The sequence below is a fragment of the Dermacentor variabilis genome, chromosome 3 (assembly GCF_050947875.1).
Source record: "Dermacentor variabilis isolate Ectoservices chromosome 3, ASM5094787v1, whole genome shotgun sequence".
In the NCBI taxonomy this organism is placed as follows: domain Eukaryota; kingdom Metazoa; phylum Arthropoda; class Arachnida; order Ixodida; family Ixodidae; genus Dermacentor; species Dermacentor variabilis.
In genome coordinates this window covers 215,252,398-215,274,662 of record NC_134570.1, presented here as the reverse complement: position 1 = coordinate 215,274,662, position 22,265 = coordinate 215,252,398, and the positions used below count along the sequence as shown (strand labels likewise).

The 22,265-nt window shown below is 47.6% G+C and overlaps 1 protein-coding gene across 1 annotated transcript in view; it reads right to left on the bottom strand.

The window, feature by feature from the left end:
• LOC142575019 (testis-specific serine/threonine-protein kinase 3-like) overlaps positions 1-22,265 on the bottom strand; it is a 191,388-nt gene that overhangs the window by 151,082 nt on the left and 18,041 nt on the right. The window contains exons 2-3 of the mRNA XM_075683993.1: positions 6,649-6,863; positions 3,304-3,523 (exon numbers count right to left, since the gene is read on the bottom strand). Of these exons, the coding sequence (XP_075540108.1) occupies positions 3,304-3,523; positions 6,649-6,863 (435 nt within the window). The remainder of the gene's footprint in view (positions 1-3,303; positions 3,524-6,648; positions 6,864-22,265) is intronic.

Genomic DNA, 22,265 nt, shown 5'->3' with positions numbered 1-22,265 from the left:
TCTGTTCTTTTTATGTGTGTGTGCGATAAATATCTTCCTTGTGAAACCGATGTATAATATTGTCGTGCGAATGTTGTTGGAAATTACTTCTGTTCTTTTCCCATTTCATTGTAATTGCACTCCTGCTTGGGCCACGTTGGCCGGCAGTATTCTGAAATGGATAAAAAGAAACGGCAGTGGGAGCGGGCCGCGCTTCCTGCGTTCGGCCGAATAACAGGCGGCGTTTGATGAACGTCGCCCAGAACTCCTCAAGAAAGGGCTCGTCACCGACGTGCCGACCTCGCCGTGGAGGAGCGTGAAGCCGAGGTGGTACGACCACGAAGAGCCTCAGATCCCGAGCATCGCTGGCACCCCTCTTCACATAGTGGAAGAACGGCAAATTTTTTATTGATGTTATTTATTACACTCAAGAGTTCGAAATCAATATGAAGGATGAGCTTGACGGGGAAAACTGGGCAGAGGTTCCCGAAATTATTATGCCGCATCCCCCCCATTAGCGCCCGTAACACTTTTGTTCAAGTTCTAATTTTATATCTCTATACTGTGTGCGTCTGTATTTTACGTTGCATTTTTTCGCTGGAATGCACTGTCCCTATATCAAAATTATTTCATGGGTTTTGCGTGCCAAAATCACGATGTGATCATGAGTCACGCCATTGCTGGGGACTCCGTATTACGTCTGACCACCGGCGATTCTTTAACGTGCCCCCTAATGTACGGGAGACGGCCGTTTTCGCATTTCGCCGCCACCGAAATGCGGCCGCCGCGGCCGCGATTTCCTCCCGCGCTCTTGTGCGCTATAACATAGTAGCTAAGCCACCATGACGGGTATTGTGAAAGAGTACAACAGGGTTGCAGGACAAAACAATCCTCATATACAGCCCAAATACACACAGCCTGCTGAGCTGTCAGGCTCGCACAAGCAACGAAGCACGAAGGAAAAATAATTAATTATTAAAGCGAATTGCACCATATGCACTCAGTCTTGCCGTCGTACTGGGATGCAAACTTATATAACTGCTGCACGCGCAGCTTCCACGGCAATTCCGCACGCACTCCATAATAAAAACCGCGAAACTATTTGTCGCAAGAGATGGAAGGCAACGTACAGTGCAATGACGCATGCGATACCCATTTACTTATTTGGACGCATAAATCTTAAGTTATCTAGTAAAATGTTAATTCCTATCAGGTTGCCTGTGGTACTTTGCGGCGTTCCTCTGCTATGATAATCCTGCATACAACACTGCGAGTAGCTGCTGCTCATCCCCTCCAGTACCCAGGACGCGTCAGGCAGCAGCCGGGATAGAGGCAAAATGCAAGAGGGCCGGGGGCAGATTCCTCATTGGTGTTCCGTTATTCTCCTCGTAGGGGCTCGATATGTTGCAAAAGCTGAGCAGTTTTTTCGTTGCGGGATGCTTTTGTCGTCGCGACGATAGATTGGTTTTTTTAACTACTGCTCCAGGAGAGCAGATATAACCGTTAGCGGCGGCCTCAGGAGAGAACTTCCGTTTATAATAAAGAAGCAGCGCTGCAGGGAGTGTTCGCATAGAAAACTGGCTGTCTGCGATAGCAGACAGCCGATCTCATAGCCTCATCAACGCTTGCATGAAGGAGGAATCTTTTAAACCTCACAGTCACAAGAGTCAGCAACAAACCTTTGTGTGTGCCGCTTTTTACAACTTTTTTGTTGCTCTCGGTCCCTCGACTGACTTGACTGCGCAGGCTACCTAACTTATTTCTGGCAGTGAACAGGCAATCTAAGGGCTGCCCTACTGACAACCTTTTCGAGATTATGCGCAACCTGGCGCACATATGGGATAGCCACAACCATTTGCCGCGAGCGATTCTCAGATTGAGTAGCTGCCGATTGCTTTCTTTTAAGTTTTGTTGCGAGGCTTTAAGCGATGCCAGTTAAAAGCGGTAACGGGAAACCTTCGAGCTTCAGCCTGGCTACTTGCAATTGGAAGTTTGCATCTACTTGGTGGTCACAAGACCTGATGATGCTCTTATCAGACCGAGGAGCATAACCTCAACATACATAATTGCTTGAGAACCACAGCTCCAAGTCTAAGAAACGCAGCTGGTTGTCTGATGGATGCTCCATGATCAATTCAAAAGAATCCAAAACTATGCGGAAAAGGGACGAAATCTCATTAGAGCCTTCATCCCTTTTACTTCGCGCACCCATAGATAGTCAAGCGCGGTACAAGATCTTGCATGAAGGCGCCCCTCATCAGGTCTTGTGACCACCAAATAGATGCAATTCGAAGCTTGCAGCACTTCATTGCAATGAATGCGGCTTCAAGCCGTCTTCTAAAGCTGTGATCTATATATCAAAATAACTCAATGACCGTTCACGTCTTATTTCAGAACCTTTCCATGTTCATAATAGCGGCGAAGCATGTGTAAGCCTTCCCTCTATTTCTCTCCTTCCGAAGGAGATGGCCTTCCTATTGCTTTAATTGCAATGTTCGCCCCTGCGCATGCTGAATTCTGTTGATTATGTGCTTTGAGTTAGCGGCGGAGTACATGTATGCTGACTGCAGGAATAAAGACATTTGGATGTTAGTCAGCGCTGTTGTCTATGTCCTTGTCCTTTTGTTTAGGGCTCTTTGCTGCTCGTAATCATGCACCAACCATCCGAAATGCGTACTCTTTGTAGATGTTCACCAGCTAACTAAATGAAGCATGGGGTCAGTGCGCACAGCAAACAGCAACACATCACATTCGATCACCGCGGGCATTCGCTGACGAAACGCTGGCGTCAGCAAAGGCGGCACCAGCACTGAGGGAAGTTACCTTCGTATCGCTTCGACGCAAACTGAGCGCCAAGAAAAAACAGCACGCACAAAGCTACGAGCCGTTGACGCGCCTAGGCTCTGCCCCCTACCCAGATCACTCTTAAAACCGCGTGACCACGCACAGCTCCCACATACGCAGTTGCAGCCGGAGTAGAACGCCGTCCCTCCCATTCCTTCAGGTGCCTCACTACGTTGGGTGCCTGGCGCGCGAGAGAACATGCGTGCTTCCTCCCTGCTTTCCTCCCTTTCGCGCGGGCGAGATTCAGCCGTGAGCATCGGCTCCACTCGCATGCTTTCACTCGCACATACAGCGTGGGGGTCGCGGTGACGGTGTTACCTGTGGACTTTATGCGGAAGATTACGGCGACGGAAGAAGCGAACCAGGAGTGTTCACATAATTGCTATCGGAATAAAATGCCTGAAATTAAGGTAGCCAAAAAGTGTTGCTATATTTTTTTCGTCTATTAGGGGCACATATCAATGCGTCGTTTTACAGTACCAGTATTTTCTCCAGTAGGTCTCCTCCGGTGGCCAACTCCATGATGATGAATACTTTTGACGGGAGATCGATGATCTCGCTGACGTAGGTAATGTGCGAGTGGCGGATGGCGGCAAGAATTTTCAGCTCCCGTGGCAAGAACTTGGCGCGGTACACGGCTGATGTCAGCTCCTTGGACACAATCTTGCAGGCGTAAGATGTACCACCTTTGGACACCAGCCTGCACAGATGCAAACACAAACAAAAAGCTAACTTGCATAAAATATTCGAGGTATAAAGATATTTTACGACGGTTGTCCAACCCCAAATCTGTGCGCCAGTTCTGAACAGAGGAAGGGAAGAAGGAGGAATAATGGAGGGCGGAGACAAGAGAAGCCCTGAACATACATGCTTGCTTAGCCTTCGCGCTCTACTCACACGATAACGGAGGCAGGTAAAACAGTGTTTTATAACGGTGGTTTGATTCCTTTCACACATACTTCTCCTACCAAAAATCATGTACTTGGGCCACCTGGCGAAACATGTTAAACAAACGCAGGAAACTGCAGGACAACGCAAGAGAGGTGCTACAACATAAATGAGGCAGATCGCCATTGAGCATTCGCTTAAGGAATACACACGTATAACTATATGCTCGGGCACTGGCATGGAAAACGTACAGGCTTAGAATTAAATTATTGTGTGCGAAGAACCTTGATTGGAATCCTTCTTGAAGCAATAAACTTCCCAGGGTTTGGAATACATTGTATACGACAAAAGCAATGTTCAGCGCTCTCCGGACTAATGCCTTCCTGTTGCAACGATGGCATAGACTTGCTGCGTTGCGCCATCGAAATCCCTTCAAAGCGAATACAGAATGAGTAGAACTTGTTGCTGGGCGAGTTGTTTGGGATCTAAAGAATACATTGCTGCGCCAAAAAAGGAAAATAAAGACTTGGGAAGGAAGAGTACAAGAAGACAGATTGAGCGCTCAATCTTTGTTTTCGTACTCTTCCTTCCCAAGTCTTTATTTTCCTTTTTTGGCGCAAGAATGTGTTCTTTAGAATATAGAATGCTAGCACCTGAATATGCAGCTATGTCCACCATGAATATAACCGTCAGCCATTCGTCCTCATTCGGAAGCAAGCTGCGAAAGACCTTATGAAAGCGGCGAGCAGACCCGCAGCGCAGCTGAAGAGTTAGGAACAATGAGTTTTTTACTGAAATCACAATATCGTGAAATTCGGCCCTCCAGTCGTAGTACAACCGTGATGGAAATTGATTTACTTAGTCAGTTCAGTTATTTCCTTAAAGACCATATTGTCACATAGCAATACTGTGAATGACGAAACTATATTTTATTGGGCGAACCTGTGCCTCCAAAAAAGCCTGCACTTAAAGCACAACGATAGCGGCGAACACAGTATGTCATCGTCGAAAAACCTGATCAGCGGGTCAAGCGCGTCAGCTTTTATACATCAGTCAATGAAGGTTCCATAGTAATCGCTGGTGTCCGTGTGCCGTCCAATAAGTTCTATACCATTCGCGTCGCGAAAACACAACATCACATTACGCAAGGTTCGGTGACAACCAGACCGCGGAGGGAACCATCGATAACATTCGAGAAACTTCTGATACATGCAGGCGCGTCCTGCGCTGTGCGATGATATTTGTTAGGGGGCCAAATGTTGTCGTCCGATACGATATACAATACGCGTGTGAATACGCCCATCTTAAAAGGCCTCAGCCCGTTGCTGTAAACAAAGGGGTGCAAAGAAACAACAAAATAACGAAGTTCGTCAGCGTGCGCAAAAGGGCTTAAGACGCACCACGTGAGCCACTTCAGGATCGTGCGCGGCACCGCTGTGGTTGCGACATTCCGTGTGGCGCGACCTCCTAGTCCAGTACGCCAATACGTCTGCTGATTTTGTAAGGTTCGAATTATCGTCGCCATAGTTTCCCACTGAGTCCTCGTCGGCGTATCAGGGTCCAAACCAAAACAATGTCACGGGCTGGTATTCCACGTAGCGTTGTCGAAGTCTCTTGTTTCTTGTACTGCCACGTTGTAAGCGAAGGCTACGTACGGCAGGACGGCATCTCACGTCTTGTGTTCAGCATCGACGTACATTGCTAGAATGACGGCGACAGTCTTGTTCAGTCGCTCCGTAAGACCATTCGTCAGCGTGTGTTAGGCAGTTGTCCTCCTGTGACTTGTATGGTTGTATTGCAAAATGGCTTGGGTAAGCACTGCGGCAAACGCTGTTCCTCTTTCGGCGATGAGGACTTCTGGGGCACCATATCGCAGCAGGATGTTCTCGACGAAGAATTTCGCCACTTTTACTGCACTGCCTCTCGGGATGAACTTCGTTTCAGCGAAGTGGGTGCGGTAGTCGGTCGCCTCGACGATTCACTTTTTTCCAGATGTTGACCTCAGAAAGGGTCGCAAAAAATCCATCCTGATCTGCTGAAATGGTCAGTTAGGTGGATTGATCGGCTGACGTAATGCAGCTGGACTTGTGGGCGGTTTCTTGCGTCGTTCGCAGTCACGCCAGCTTTGACGTAACGGGCGATGTCGGCGGTCAGTCACGGCAGGTAATACTTCACTTGCATTTTTGCAAGCGTACGATAAAACCCAAGGTGCCCGGATGTCTGATCGTCGTGCAGGGCGTGTAGGACTTCTCACCGGAGTGCTGCAGCCACAACGAGGAACTAAGGACGTCATTTCGCTTGAAGAACGAAGACAATCCGTGCCTAAATATCCTCCGGAAAAAGTCGGTCTTTCCTTCCAAGTACTCAGCAAGACTGCTTAGCTCGGGGTGCGCTCGCCGCTGCTCGACAAAGTCGTCTGTGCCTATTGTTAAAAAAAAAGGCGTCGTCATATTTGTCAGCTTTAGGCGGCGTGTCCCCGGGAGCGCGAGACAGGGAGTGGCAGTCGGCAGCAGAGTGTTTCCGTCCTCACTTGTAAATTACAGAGATGTCATATTCATGTATTCTAAGGCTCCACTGTGCCAGGCGTCCAGAAGGGTCCTGTAATGTCACTAGCCAAACCAAGGCATGCTGATCGCTTACGACTTTGAGTGGTCTGCCATAGAGGTAAGGGCGCAATTTTCATGTAGCCCTGTGGTGGCACGGCATTCGTTTTCGATTGTAGAATAGTTGCCTACTGCTTTTGACAGCGTACAGCTAGCGTTTTCTATCACCCGTTCAAGTCCATCTTTCCTCTCGACTTGGACGGCGCTTAGGCCTAGTCTACTGGCGTCACTGTGGATTTCCGTATCGACGACTTCGTCCATGTGCGTGAGTACCAGTCGCGAATGCTTACGTCGTTTGAGTTCTCAAAATGCGTCGGCCTGCCACGTTTCCCACTTGAACACTACATCACATTTTGTTTGATGTGTCAGCGGCGCAGCGATGCTGGGAAAGTCCTTGACAAAGCACCTGTAGTAGTCGTACATGTCAGTGAACCTATGCGCTTCATTCTTGGCGACGGGCTGTTGGAGCTTTGTGATGGCAGGTGTCATCTGCGGGTCGGGTCGTACTCCAAACGTGTTGAAGACTTGTCCCAGGAACAGCAGCTCTTCCTACGCAAAGTGACACTTTTCCGGTTTCAAAGTGACTTTGGAAGACTCGATTGTCCTCACTAGAGTTTTATGGTGTCTCAAGCGCTCGTCGAAACTTGCAGAAAAAGCACCGACATCTTCCAAGTAGACGAGGCAGGTCTGCCACTTCCTTCCCGCTAGCATTTTGTCCATCACGCGCTGGAACGTTAGGAGCCGACCACAGTCCGAATGACATGTCATTGAACTCATAGACGCCGTCCGGCGTGATGAAGGCACTCGTTTCGCGATCCCGCTCGTCGAGCTTTCTTCTTTCTTTTTTTTTCCCGGTAGCCAGTTTTGAGATCCGTCGACGAGAAGTATTTAGCGTTGCAGAACCGATACAATAGAGAGTTTTAGAATAGGGGCCCCAATATTTTGGGGCCCCAAAGAGCTTTGCGGTGTTAGCGTTGGGGCACGCAGGAGTGAAGAGCTTTAGAATAGGGCTTTGCGTTTGCGGATAGCGTCTTGCGCTGACAGCGCCACTACGGCGTCTAACAAAAACGATTAAAAATAATTAAATAAAATATACCATTTTGTGATATGAACAGTAATTTAACATGCGTGTATTCGCGTTTAATTACAATTTAGAGATTATTCTTCAAGCAATAAACAAGTACTTGTGCTTAGTTTTGAGCAACAAAACCAACTTTACGTGCCTTCACCAGCCAAGCTTAGCCGTGTTAGGCCTATTAGCCATTAAATTCGCACTCGAATTCGGAATCAGCGGCGTCTAATGAATCAATCTTCATAACACACGCTAGTTGAGAGAAAGCGATAACTGCAGTCATTTCTCCTAGCTGGCGAACTTCACGTGTTACCGCGAATCGAACCCAGTTTGGTGCTAGGTTAGAGCCGTCGCTTCGATGGGTGCCGCCATGTTTGTTGACGCAAAGCTTTTGGGAACGCTATTTGAGCTCCCGCTAAATCGGTGAAATAGTGTTCCCAACGCAAAACCCAAATGCAATTTGCGTCTCGCGCATGCGCCGTGGCTTCGACGCTATTTCTTTGGCGCCCCTATTCTAAAACTCTCTAATGTGTCGTTTATCTGTGAGAGGGCGTATACACCTTTCTTCGTAATCTTGCTCAATCGATTGTAATCGGCGCAGAAACCCAGGGTTTCGTCCTTTTTCTTTACCATGACTACAGGAGATGCCTACGGGCTTTTCGACGGCTGCATGATGTCGCGCTGCATTTCGTCGGCTTATTGCCTTTTAGCATCACGTTCTTGCATTGAAACTGGGCATGGGCTCTGGCGGTGTGGTCGAACACGCTGTTCGATTATCATGCGGTGCTTCGCAACTGGTGTTTGTCGAATCCTCGATGATGTCGAAAAGCAGTCTTTCTATCGTCGGCCAAGACCTTTGAGCTTTTCTTGCTTACTGATGGGGAGACCTCCATTTACGTCAAATTCTCATTCGGGAATATGGTGGTCCAGGTAGATGCCACAGAATCCGACAGGATGAACGAATTGCAGATTTCGAGAATTTCCTCAGTGTATTTGATCGTCGGGCCCTTCTTGATGTGACAATTCCTGGCTGAAGTTTGTCAGCAACACGTTAGTTTTTTGCTCCGTGCAGTCAAGCGGTGCCTCGTGCGATGCAAATTTCACGGTCGAGCAGTAGATGTTGGTCCCCCTGGATGACGCCTCTCCAGGTGTTTCGGTGCCGACAAAATGAAAATGCTGGAGCAGGGCTGGCTGCTCACTTCATTTTCTACCACACTGAAGGCACGGTGACTACGCGAGCTCTCCGGTGGTATTGCTTGATGTTCGCAACGCTTTATTGACTTCGACTTCAGGTCAATGATTGCGCCTTGTTGGTTCAGGAATATCAAGCCGTGAATTAGACCTCGTGAACACTGTTGGAGAATAACGAAGGCGGCAGGGTAGGTTCGGTCATTAACGGCAATTCTGGCCGCGCAGATTCCACTTTGTGTTATCAAGTCTCCTCCAGCTGTCCAGATTCGAGGACCTTACCAAGCAGCCTTAACTTTCCTCAACTTGCCAGCAAGTGGTCTACTCATCACGGAGTATCCGGCTCCTGTGTCCACTAAGGCAGAGACTGCGTGGCTATCGAAAACACGTCGAGGTCGGTGACTTTTTGTCTTGTGTTGCCGTTAGGTTTTAGCGTCGAATCATGGTTGCGTCGTGTTGATGGGTGGCTGAAATGTTGCGTCGTCAAGTCTTCTCTTGTAGGCGTGTTTCCTTGCTTCTAGGCTTCGTCGACATTGCGGCGTCTCGTTGATATATTGTCGAGATCGTCTTTTCGGCGTGTTCGTCGGCAGTGGAGGATCTTCGTCACTTCGACGAACAGCTACTGCACCGCCATCGGTTGTTGCTTTTAATTTTCCGGATATGGGCTCGTAGACCGGCCCCGGGCTGGGCCAGTGTTTAATCGCCGTTGCGGCGATAGGTAGCGGCCTGGTGACGGCGAACGGGACGGTCGTCGAGAACCCCACTGAGTAGCGGTGAGGTAGTCGGCGATGTTACGTGGGCGCTCCTGAAGCTGTAGACGCGGCGCGTTGACGGCGAGCCCTCGGAGTCCCAAGTCTTGGTAGGGGCATCGGTGGTACACTTGGCCGGCGACTCGGCAGTGGTAGCAAAGCGGGCGGTGGTCGGGGACGCGCAAAATGTCTGTCTTCCTTGGTGCGCTTCAATGGCCGACAGACGGGCGGTGCGGCGGCGGCGACGGTGGCGCATTCCCGCGACGGAATCACGGCGTCATGGAGCCCAGGCGCGGGCATGCAGCGGGCATTTGGCGGCGGACTATGGCGGCGTAAGTCATCGCTTCCGACTCTGGCCGCAGCAATTCGGGGACCTTAAATGACTGCTGAATCTCCTCTCGGACGAGGTCAGTAATGCGTGCTACTTGAGGCTGCGATCGTGGCAACATCTTCTGAAGCTTCACGCGTACGACCACTCTGATGGTGTGGCGTAGGTCGTCGGTGCCCACTGGTTGAACTTAGGTATTGTTTGTTGGGAGCGTGAGTCGGTTGAACTGCCTGTTCCTACTTTCGAGTGTTCGCTCGATGGTTGTAGCCTCGGAAGCAAATTCAGTAACTGTGTAGGGCAGGTTGCGCATCAAACCGGCGTAGAGCTCTCGCTTGACACCCCTCATCAAACTACGTTCTGACGTCGTCTTCTATGGCGAAGTATAGATGCCACCGCTTGTTGTCGGAGCTCGAGCTGTTGAATGTGGCGATTCTTTCATATGTCTCCATCCAGCTTTTTTGATCTTCACTCGGTGATCCATGGAAGGGTGATGGCTTTCTCGGCTGTTGCAGCAGATAGGGGACGCGGGGCTGCCATTGGGGTGGACTTGGTGATGATCTTCCTGGTCGTCTCAGGCAAAACTTCGTGCTCCGGTGCAGTCCCTGGAGCCTGCGGCTACCTCGCTGGTTCTTGGCGAAGTTGGTGTTGTCTTCCGGTTTCGGGCTTGGGTAACGGCTTTGTGGGGGCGCCCAATACATGAACGCAAACTACCTCCACTAGCTGCCACGTAGTAGTGACGGTATAGAACACAATAGTGTTCTGAACGACGAAACTACCTTATATTTGCAAACCTGTGACCACACAAAAAGGAACACTACATATAAAGCACAACAATACAGGCGAACACAGACGGCGATCGTCGAAAAATCTGACAACGGGTTAAGCGCGTCGGCTTTTATACATCAGTCATCGAAGGTTCCAGAGTAATTGCTGGTGCCCGCCTGTCTTCTAGAAGGTTCCAGAACACTGCGTCGTGCATACATGAAATCAGATTACACATGGTTCGGCGACAACAAACAGCCCCGGATTGAACCAACAATAAGATGCCCGAAACTTCCGGTAAATGCAGGCACGTCCTGCGTTGCGCAATAACATTTGTGAAGCGCTCAAACGTGGTCACCGATAAAGATAAACAAGCACGCGCGGCTATATCTTTTTTGATTATTTATTCATTCCTTTTGTCATTTATTTAAATGAATCTCTATGCCATTGTGATTTCACAGATAGGATTGGTGCAGCTGTTGTACATTGTTGCAGTCGTAAGGCTTGAAGAAAGATTCATCCGTGTTGCTAACGATGGGGGCGGGGAGGTTGTTTCATTCCGTTGACGTCTTTGGCGTAAATGGATGAAAGTACAGGTTGGTGCTGCAGCTTGCCACTCGCTCTTTAAAACGTTGATCAACAGGTGAGGAGACGTAGAATGGCACCGCACAAAGAGTGTTCTTGAGATCATTGTTAGCGAAAAAGAGTTTATGAAACGGCCAAGACGGGCGATTGCTCTTCCGCAACAGAGCATAGGAAGATTATGGGAAGACTTTGTGGCGTGCAATATCAGTGATGACGATGATTCACAAGAAACAACGTACCCGCCGTGGTTGCTCAGTGGCTATGGTGTTAGGCTGCTGAGCACGAGGTCGCGGGATCGAATCCCGGCCACGGCGGCCGCATTTCGATGGGGGCGAAATGCGAAAACACCCGTGTGCTTAGATTTAGGTGCACGTTAAAGAACCCCAGGTGGTCTAAATTTCCGGAGTCCTCCACTACGGCGTGCCTCATAATCAGAAAGTGGTTTTGGCACGTAAAACCCCATATATTATTATTATTATTATTATTAAGAAACAACGTACATTTTTAATGAGCAGAAGGCCCTAGCTGACCAACATTCCTCGGCGGATCGCTCTACCGCTCACCTCGCACCGGCCGCTCGTGATGTGAGCCACGCATCCACTTCGCTATCTGGGCAATGGCCTTTCGCTAGCCAGCCGCCGTGCGCGTAGCCGGCACGATACGTTGAGGAGTTTGGGTCGGGGTGCTGGGAGTTGAAGTGTGTTTGGTGATTGCCGAGGACCAACTGCACTTGGCTAAATAGTTTATCCGCTGGCTGAGGGAGTGGGTTCTCAACCAAGGCGGGTTTGAGGCAATCAATAGAGATACTGTCTTGTCGGCCCTTTAAGTCCACGGTGAAATGTTTGTCGGTAAGATGGGTGACACGATGTGAACCGATTTAAGGGCGCTGCAGGGGCTTCCGTACAGAGTCTCAGCAGACGAAAATATGAGAGGACGTTGCCAGCTCTTTGGGAGTATGCGATGCGGTGCGGTGTTGGCCGTGGTTCTGCAGCACCAAGTGTTCGGAATGAAGCTCGCAGCCTATTGATGTAGTGTGTTCAAAGGGGCTGGTTGGTTCATCATTGGAGGGAGAGAGAGAGATGCAAATGACATAAAGGAAAGGAGGCTAACCAGAGTTAAAGCCTCTGCTTTGCTACCCTGCAATAAGGAAAGGGAAAGGGGAAGTAAAGACGGAAAGAAGAGCCGGGACAAAAATAGAAAGGCGTGAAAAAAAAGACGGGATATTGTCTTTCTAACAGGCCACTTAACATAAACAGGTCCACAAAGCCTTTGCCAATTTTGAGTGCGTAGACAGTTCATGTCGGCATTTCACGACTGTTCTGAAAGTGGCCTGTCGTCAAGGGGTGCCAACACGGTCGCTAGCGACAGCCATTGCACACTGTATCGAGGACAGTGGCAAAGTGCGTATTCTATAGCCTCCTCGCCGCCGCCATGACTGCAAGTCGCTTTGTCGTTCATACCAACTCGGAAGGCAAACGATTACTTATTGAAAAAACAAACAGAAACAGCGTGACACAGGACGAGCGAGTAAAGAGCACAGGACAGAGCGCTGACTAGCAAATATTTATTCATTGGTAGAAGCAGCATATAAATACATCAATGAAGGTGACATAAAAGAAAGAAAAAGAAGGATAGAGATTAGCCACGGAGATAATCCAGTTCTTTTGTTGATAGCGTGAGGGACGCAGAATTTACGCATGCGTCGTCACTTGTGACTAAGCAAAAGCGTCAAAGATTTCCCGCACGGGCTGTTCCCTATATATTTTAATTATTTCGCACTTAAAGATAAGAGTGCAATCGCAAGTGTTAAGTGGGCCGCCAGATGAAAGTGTGGGTTTGCTTATAGTGAAGCGAAACGCTCTCGCAGGCGATCATTGACGCACCTCCCCGTTTGCCCGATATAGCAACGTTTACAATCGAGCAGGATTCTTAGACGACGTACAATGTACGGTAAATGAACCCGCAAACATGATTCTTATCAAAAAGCTGATGGGGTAATGGTGATTGGTGATGGGGTAAGTCATCTTCTATTAGACCATTGGCGATCGGGTGATATGCCATGATGCGTATGCGATAACTGCCTAGGAGGGCCAGCAAATTATTTAGTAGTGGATGGATAGATGGATGGATGAATGAATGAAAGAATGAATGAATGGATTGATGAATGAATGAATGAATGAATGAATGAATGAATGAACGAACGAACGGACGGACGGACGGACGGATGTATGTATGTATGTATGTATGTGTGTATGTATGTGTGTATGTATGTATGTATGTATGTATGTATGTATGTATGTATGTATGTATGTATGTATGTATGTATGTATGTATGTATGTGTGTATGTATGTATGTATGTATGTATGTATGTATGTATGTATGTATGTATGTATGTATGTATGTATGTATGTATGTATGTATGTATGTATGTATGTATGTATGTATGTATGTATGTATGTATGTATGTATGTATGTATGTATGTATGTTATGAGCGTCCCCTTTGGATCGGGGCGGGGGGTTGCGCAACCAAGCTTTTGCTGCTATACTGCCTAATATTCTACATAGTTTAAACAATGAAAAAAAGCACCCTGAACTACCACGCCCAAATTTTCTGATCCCCTATTGCGAACTGTGCTTTTGTACGTCTGCGTCTTTTGTCGTTTCCCTACTTTTCTTCCACCAATCCTCCAGTCGCCTCTCACTTATGTCTATTGCGGACATGTTTGCTTTACCACTGCTCCCTCTGAACCCAAGGGCTTCAAGGAGGCCAGTGTGCCTAAATCGACCGCTGGGTAGACGTCTTCACATTCTAATAAAACATGCTGCGTAGTTTCCCTAGCTTTACCGCAGCAAGCACATGCTTCTTCTTCCTTCTTATATCTCGCTTTATAGGTGCGTGTTCTAAGGCATCCCGATCTCGCTTCGAAAAGTAATGAGCTTCCCTTTGAGTTATCATAAATGGTTTCTTTCCTGATTTCGTTTTTTTTCCTCTTAAGTAGCTACCCATGGCAGGTTTCTTTCCCTTTCCACCACCCATGCGATTAATTCAGCCTCTCTGACTTAGCGCTTGACCTTCTTTGTTGCTGTGTTGTCCACCCTACAGGCCGCATACTTGCTGGTAAGCTTTCTAGTTCTTTTCCTCCACTGTGAATCAATGTTTTTCCTCTACAGATACCTGAACACTCTCCCAGCCCCTTTACTTTCTTTCATATTCCTCAGCCGATCTTCATAATCAATTTTACTGCGAGCTTCCCTCACTTCAAAACTAGTCCAGCCCATATCACCCTGCACAGCTTCATTTGTAGTATTCCCGTGAGCGCCCAATGCGAGGTGACCCACTGACCTTTGGTTCCTGTCGAGTCCTGATTGTACCCCTGATTTATAGCAAACAACCGCATTTCCAAAAGTAAGTCCTGGAACCATTACACCTTTCCACATACCTCGGAGGACCTCGTACCTATTGTATCCCCATAGTGCTCTGTGCTTCATTATGGCTGCCTTTCTCTTCCCCTTTACTGTTACGGTTTTTTCCTGTGTTTCCATATATCCATTGCCGTCGTTTATCCATATACCAAGGTATTTATACTCTGTTACCCGAGGTATTTCTTGGCCCTGTATCTCCACTGTCTGTTCACTGTTGTCATTGAATGCCATAACACCTGATTTTGTAACACTAAATTTCAAACCTAAATTGTTGCCTTCCTGTCCACAGATATTAGCCAGACGTTGCAAATCAATTTGCTTCTTAGCTAGCAACACAATGTCGTCCGCATAAAATAAACCTGGGAGTTGCTGTTCTATTACTGCACCCGCCTGTTTGTATGAGAGATCGAACCCGATATTACTTTCTTCTAGTGCCCTCTCCATCCTCCCCATGTACATCATAAACAGCAGCGGGGATAAAGGGCACCCCTGCCTCAGTCCGTTGTTGATATGAACTTTCTCCTCGCTCCTCATCCCTTCCCATTCAACACAAACGGTATTTTCTAGGTAAATATCTCTCAAAATCTGTAAACAATCGTCACCTAAGCCTTCCCCTTCCAGAATATCCCACAAAATGTTATGGTCTACGTTGTCGTAGGCTCCTGTGATGTCTAAAAAGGCCGCATACAACGGTCTGCTTTCTGCTTTTGATATTTCAATACACTGAGTAAGAACAAACAAGTTATCATACAAACGCCTACCTATCCTGAAGCCATTCTGAAGCTTTCCCAAAATGCCATTATTCTCTGTCCATGCTTGAAATTTTAATTTGATTGCCTGCATTGCTAGCCTGTATATTACCTATGATATGGTCAACGGTCTATACGAGTGAATTCTGTCTTTCTCCCCATTACCGTTATAAATTAAATTCATTCTACTTTGTCGCCAACTGTCTGTTATTCGTCTATCTTTTACCACTGCTTTCACCAGAGCTACCTTACCTTTTGGTCCTAGTTCATTTATCAGCCTAACAGGAACCTCATCTAGCCCTGTGGCTATGCGCTTAGGAATTTTCTTTTCCGCTTTCTTCCAGTTTACCTTTGTCAGCACCAGCTCCTTTTCCACTAGGGTCTCTTTCATGCTCTTTTTTTCATCAAGTACAACCTCGTCATTGCCTTGGAAAGATTCGGCTGTTGCTTTTCGGATGTAATTTATTGCCACTTCTCCTTCCAGTCTGTTTTCGTCTTCCTCTAGAATATGTTGTTGTATTGTTGTTGACTTCCTGCCTAATAATTTTATGTGGTTCCAAAATATTGTAGGTGCGGCCTCCTTTTTCTCGCGTATTTCTGACAATCAACGTTCACTTTCACCTTTTAATTTTGCTTGCACCAGTATTTGAACCATAGGCTTTTTCTCCCGGTATATTGCCCATTTACTGCTTACTTCATCCTGTGGCAACTGCGCCTTCTTTGCCTGCCTGTGCTCTCGAAATGCTCGTATGATTTCTTTTTTCCTTTCCAACGAACATGTTGTTTCTCTTTCCGCATTTCGGTCGTTATTACACTTTGAAGCTCACCATATTCCCACTCTTTACTTGGCCATTTGCCAAGTTCTTCCTCGGCTCTAGTGACTATATTTGCTATTTGTGCAGCCGTCAAATTTGGACTGGCCATATTGTGCTCCTTTCTCTCTTTTCCAACTACATATCCCATTTTCAATATGATGCGTTTATGGTCACTCCCTATGCTGCTATACCCTTCCTCATCAACATTTCTCTCAACTTATCATGAATTCCTTCTGTCATCAGACAGTAATCAATGGTAGATTGCCGGTTTCCCACTTCCCACGTGATCTGTCCTTCACACTTAGGCCCTGTATTCACGATCACGAGGTTATGTTGCTCACAAAGGTCCAGCATTGACTTCCCGTTATTGTCGGTATAGCCATCTAAATTCTGTATGTGAGCATTCATGTCACCTAATAGGATAATCTCAGCACCACTTCCGAAACCCTTAATATCAGTGCTTATGCATTCTACTAACTCTTTATTCTTCTTTGTGCAAATTTTTTCGGTTTACAAATACGCAACGCCCAGCCAAGTTTCTTTCCCGCTCATTTTACCTGATAACCAAAGATGCTCTTGGCATTGTGGATTTACTCTTTCCCATTTGGCTCCCTGATGGATGAGCGTTCCGACTCCCCTCCCTTTCTTTCCGACTTAGTTCTGTTGCACCCTTCCCAAACATAATTCTCGATAACTGCCGGCTCTTCCTAGACTCTAAGGTGCGTTTCTGTAACCGCATACACCCCTATTTGTTCTCTGTGTAACTGCTCCTCAATCTCTGCCCTCTTTTCCTTTCTTCTGCCACCCTCCATGTTTATGTAGCCTATTGCATGGCGAGCTCTTTTTCTTGTTTTCCTCCTTTTTCTGTTATCGACGGCGATGCTCTTCTGATGTTTCCCTAGGGGACCTTCTTCATTACTTTCTACTCTGACCTCCTGAGCGCCAGCGGGCCCCCTAAAAAAGCAACAGCGCGACCACCAAGTCGCCAGCCCACTTCTCGTGCTAGCCTGTAATTGAAGTGGATCCCGTCTCGTTTAAAACCACAACTTCTCACTTCCCTGTTTACTTCGACAACCTCGAAGCCTTTCTCTCGGCTCATTTTCCATATTGCCTCATTAGCAGCCACTACGGCTCTTTGTACGTGACTGTCACGCACAGGCACCTCCGGCACCGTGCACACCACGATCTGCAGCTGAGGGGATAGCTCACGCAAGTCGTCCAGCCCATTCACCAAGCGCTGGGCTAGTCCTGGCCCTTTCCTGTTTAGGACGTCATTTAGCCCAGCTGCTACTATGAAGAGGTTGCGCACGCGGGCATTTTCAGCGAGCTTTTCTTTCGCTCGCTCCATAACTCTCGCTTTCTTTCGCTCGCTCCAGAACCCAGTGTGCGCCTCGGAAATGTCCCTACCGCCACTCTTTTGTTGCCTTTCACCCTCTCCACCATTGCTTTTCAGCACCCAGCCAGGTTTGAATTGCCAGCGATAATCACCCTTTCACTCTCTCCTACCTCTCCCTGCTTCCTTTTGTCATTTTCCGCGTGATTCGGACTCGACAAGGGGCATTGTCCCCTGGGCTCCTGCTTTTTCCGATTAGCGGCCTCAAGGTAGGTGCTGCTCTTTCCAGCTAACCCTTCATCACCCTGCCTGCGTTCCACGTATTTCTCTGACCCTACCGCGCCTGTCGCGTCGGGGGTCTGCGTTCCATTGTCACGCAGATTCTCGGTCACAATGGCGGCCCTGTTCAGCTTTTCCTCGGCTGCTTCCAGTCTCTTTTCAACTACCTTCCGTGCCTCACGCTCCCCGTTTAGCTCCCTTTTGAGCTCTTGCACCTGTTTGAGAAGCTCTTCCTGGAAAGCCTCCATTTTCTGCAGCTTAGTATCGTCACATTGTGTGCCGGTTGATTCGACGCCCTCTCCATTCTCACCTGTCTCCTCATCTGCCTTGAGGGACCCCCCTCCCCCCGTACTGCCTGCTTTACCGGCTTTCTCGCCATGTATTGCACGGCTTTCTGCAAATACTATTATACTATATCAATGCAGAGCACGTGCCTTAAAAAAAAAACCGGTACGCGCAGGATCCAAATCCTCAAAATGCCGCAAAGCAACTCTCATGACTGTTTCAAAAACACTCAATGCTGCGGAGACCGATGGTATGACACGCTCTCGCACGCGCTCAACCACGCGGCCACGCTCTCACTTTTCTACCAAACACGCACAGTAAAACCACTAATAGCTATTTGTCTTGCCACTTCCAAGCTACCATTTAAAGACTACAGACACTCAATGTCCCACTCGGCTGCAAGTGTTGGAACACGTGGCACGGAAAGACGCTCTAATCATCCTGCAAAACAAATGTACACGAAGCTCACCCGTGCACCCGAAATACGGGAGACAAGAAAAGGAAAGAAAGGGAAAGGGAAACCCCCCAATTACTATTTAAATGCAAAAAAAACAGCAAATAAAAACAGAAGCAAGCTCAAAGCATGACAAAAACTTATGATTTCGTCGTCGCCACGGAGCCCTGAAAAGCACGTCCATTCGCCACAAAATCCAAGAACCCGCAAGTAGTGTGGATTCAAACTGGCGCCCTCTGGCGGTTGTAGTAGTAGATGGCACGCTGTATCACGAAACCCAGCCCGCGACGAACGCGTTTGCGAAGGTTACTGATGTCGGAAAGAAGGGAAGCTTCTGGCCATTCAATAAAGCGATCTATGCAGGCTAAGACGTAGGTGCTCCCTTTTGATGGCGGTCATGGCCCAAAAGTATCGTTCACATGGTGGATTAAATGAGCCGAAAAGTGCCCTTATGTGTCGATGAACCTTCGATTGTTGGCATACCTTACAACCACGTGCCCGGGAACGTACGTTCTTGCTGATACCCGGTTAGACAAAACGTTGTGTCGCCAGACGTTGTGTGGCCCGAATAGCAGGGTGACATAGTTTATGAAGGGCGTCAAAAACGGTGCGCCGGAAAGTGGAGACGTCACAAAAAATAGGGACGGCTCAAGGTGGAAAGTGGACATCACGCAGATGTTAGGCGCCAGGTTTTCCCACGAAGCGCAGTTACCTCTGTGTCCTCTTGTCGCTGGGCAGCTGGTGCGAAGAAGTCGATGCTAACCGGATTGTTGTCCGTACTGATGGCAGAGGCACTGCGCGAGAGCGCGTCGACTGCTGCTTTGTCCTTTCTGCGCACGAGCCGTGTTTCCGTCGCGAATTCCACGATGAAGGAGAGATGGCGTGGTTCCCATGATGAGCATTTCGTAGAATTCGGCCGGACGGCGAAGGTCAAAGGTTTGTGGTATGTCTAAATGTGGAATTCTCGACCCTCGAAGAAGTGTCTGAAGTGAGATACAGCCATGTACTTTCCAAGTTCTCTTCCGAATGTGCTGTAGCGAGTCTCCGTGGCTGAGAGCTTCCGAGAAAAGAAGGGAAGGGCCTGCCAGACATTATCCGCGAATTGTTGATGCACCGCTCTCACTGCAGCATCGGACGCATAGGTCATAAGGCAAAGTGAGCTTCTTGGTCTCGCATGGACGAGAAGGGTTGAGTTAGAAATCTTGATCTTGATGGTATGAAAAGCGGTTAGTGCTTCTGGGGACCAGGCGAGTTCAATTGTTTTGCATTTGTTTCCGTGGAGCATGTCCATTAGGGGCTGTAGGGGACCGGCGCAGCGAGGGATAAAGCGATTGTAGAAATTCACGAGGGAAGAAATCTTACGCAGTTTCCGATTGGAAGATGGCAGTGGAAAATCGTGTATGGCGAGGACTTTTAAGGGCAAGGGACGTATGCTATACTTGCGGGCACGGTGACCGTTGAGGTCCAAATCGAGCACGCCGAATTCACACTTCGTCTTACTGATAATAAGGCCGCACTCAGCGAGGTGGTGAAAGATCTAGTTGTCCTAGATGTTGGATGTGTTGTTCTGCGTCATGACTAAAGCCAAGCAAATGCCAAGAATGCACGCGAAAGAGAAATGCAATCCTATTGTCACTGTGTCGATGAATCGTTAAAAAGTTTGTACAGAATTGCGATGGCTGAAAGGCATGCGAACGTACTTGAAGAGACCGAATGACGTGGTGATTGCCGTCTTGAGAATATGTGCTGGTTGTGTTGTATTTAAAAAGTGAAGAAATTAAAATTTTAAATAAGTTTAAAACACTAGGAGATATATTTTCACACAACGTACTTTCGAACAAACATGTCGAATGTATTTGCGGAAAGCTAAATAGAATAACGGGACTGTTACATAGACACTTACATGCCTTGCCTACCACTGTGAAACGAAATGTGTATAACTAACTGTTTCTTTCTACACTAAATTATTCTCGCCTAATCTGGGCAACGACATCAAAACAAAACATCACTACTAAATTTATTTCAAGACCGAGCAATTCATGATGTAGCTAAACTTTCCTTCAAAGAACACACGTCTAAATTGTTTTATGAATACGAAATATTGTCGTTTGAATTCATTTATTCATTTCGTCTAGCATTTATGTACAGAACTACGTTGAGAAGGGGAAATGTTGATTATGTAAGCTTGTTCAACGTGAATCATCGCGAAATTCTCTATAACACGAAACATGCCAACATTTGGTTAACACGATTTTATCGTACTAATTATGGAGAGCAATCTGCGTCTTACCGCATTGCTGATCTTCTAAATACCCAAACTGCAAGTGGATTAAACCCGGATACTGTGTCTACTCGTTTATTTTTCACTTATTTTCTTTCGCAAAATCCCCCTGTGTGATCCTTGTACTTGTATTTGATTATATTGTATAGATATCGGTATGCATGAGCGTGTGTATTTCTTCCTATATATATATATATATATGTACTTATTTATATATATATTTATTTTTTTATATATATACGTCGTCTATTTACATCGTGTTTGCTGCGTCTGATGTATTCATTTTTGTTTTTCATTTTCTTTTTAGCTGCGTTGTCACAGCTTATCTTTCTTAAATTATTTTGGATGTTCTTTTCTAATAGCGTTTCTTCATTATTTTGTGCTACAGACAAAAAAAAATCAATTTACTGCGTCTAGATCCACGTTGCTATTTCTTTTTTTCCTCACATTTTCTGTAAAATGACTAGAATTATGTACCTTGTTACTGCTGCACACTGTCGTATCGTACCATAGGGGGCCAGGCTTAGTCAAGCTGCAGTAATGCAGCTTTCCCCCCCCCCCTCCTTTCTCTGTTTGTTGAGATGAAATAAAGTTTTGGTGCAATTTGATTTGAATTTGATGGTAAGCCTGCACCAGGTCGATCTGGGAGAATATCCTTGCTGCATGCAGTGGTGCCGAAAAATCTGCTCCCAAGGTGTTCTAGGCAACATCAGCAATGAGAAAAATGCAGCGGAATGTACTGCGCAGGCCCATGTTGAGGTACAGTGCTGGTTCCCCAATAGCGGCAATGCGCGTCTCATTAGCAGCTTGTATTCTTGACTGGACTTGCCGGAGCTTGCGAATCACAGTGGACGATGGAGTGACACTGACCTCCACACCAGTAGCGACAAGAGAACGCAGGCCTGTGGGTTTGTCAGTCCCGAAGAATAAATGGCTGACTTCGGCAGGAGCACCACTCGCCGCTTCTTGTTAGCGCTGTGAAGAGTTTCCCTGCACATTACAGAGTGCCGTTCACTTTAGCGCTACGTTACCCAAGGTACAATGGTACCAGCATTCGCCTTGCCGTGATGAGGACGGCGAGTGCGTGCGCGAGAAAGATGGCCGCGCAATAAAGAGCGCTGGCGTCGAGGCGATAAAGTGCCGACTCGGGCTGAGAGTTTGCAGATCTAATCGCGGAATTCATCACGCAGGCTTTGCAAGGAGGGCGAGGGTTCCACAGTAAATGCACTGAGCTTGCCACGAGTGAAGCCACAGAACTGATGCCTCCACGACGGAGTCGGCAAGTTGGGCTTGCTGGGACACGGGCGAACTACTAGTGGTCACAAGAACCACGCGGACGGAGGTAGGAAAAAGTTGTGCAGTGCTGTATTAAGGGGGGGGGCGCTAAGGGGGCTCCAGCCCAGGGCATCACCTCGCACAGTAGAAGAAGGGGGCCCATTTATTCTAACCTGCTTAGTATATGAAACCATGGGCAACGGAACTTCAAGCGGCATGTATGCAGCGAGAAAACCAGAACGAGCAAACAGGGCCCCCCGCCTAATGTAACAGCATGCGTTTAGCCTGATCATTTGGTGAGAGCTTGTCGAGCTGCAAAAACAAGAATCCGCCGCCACCCTGGCGGGGCCCTCTTTCTTACGAAGCGAGGT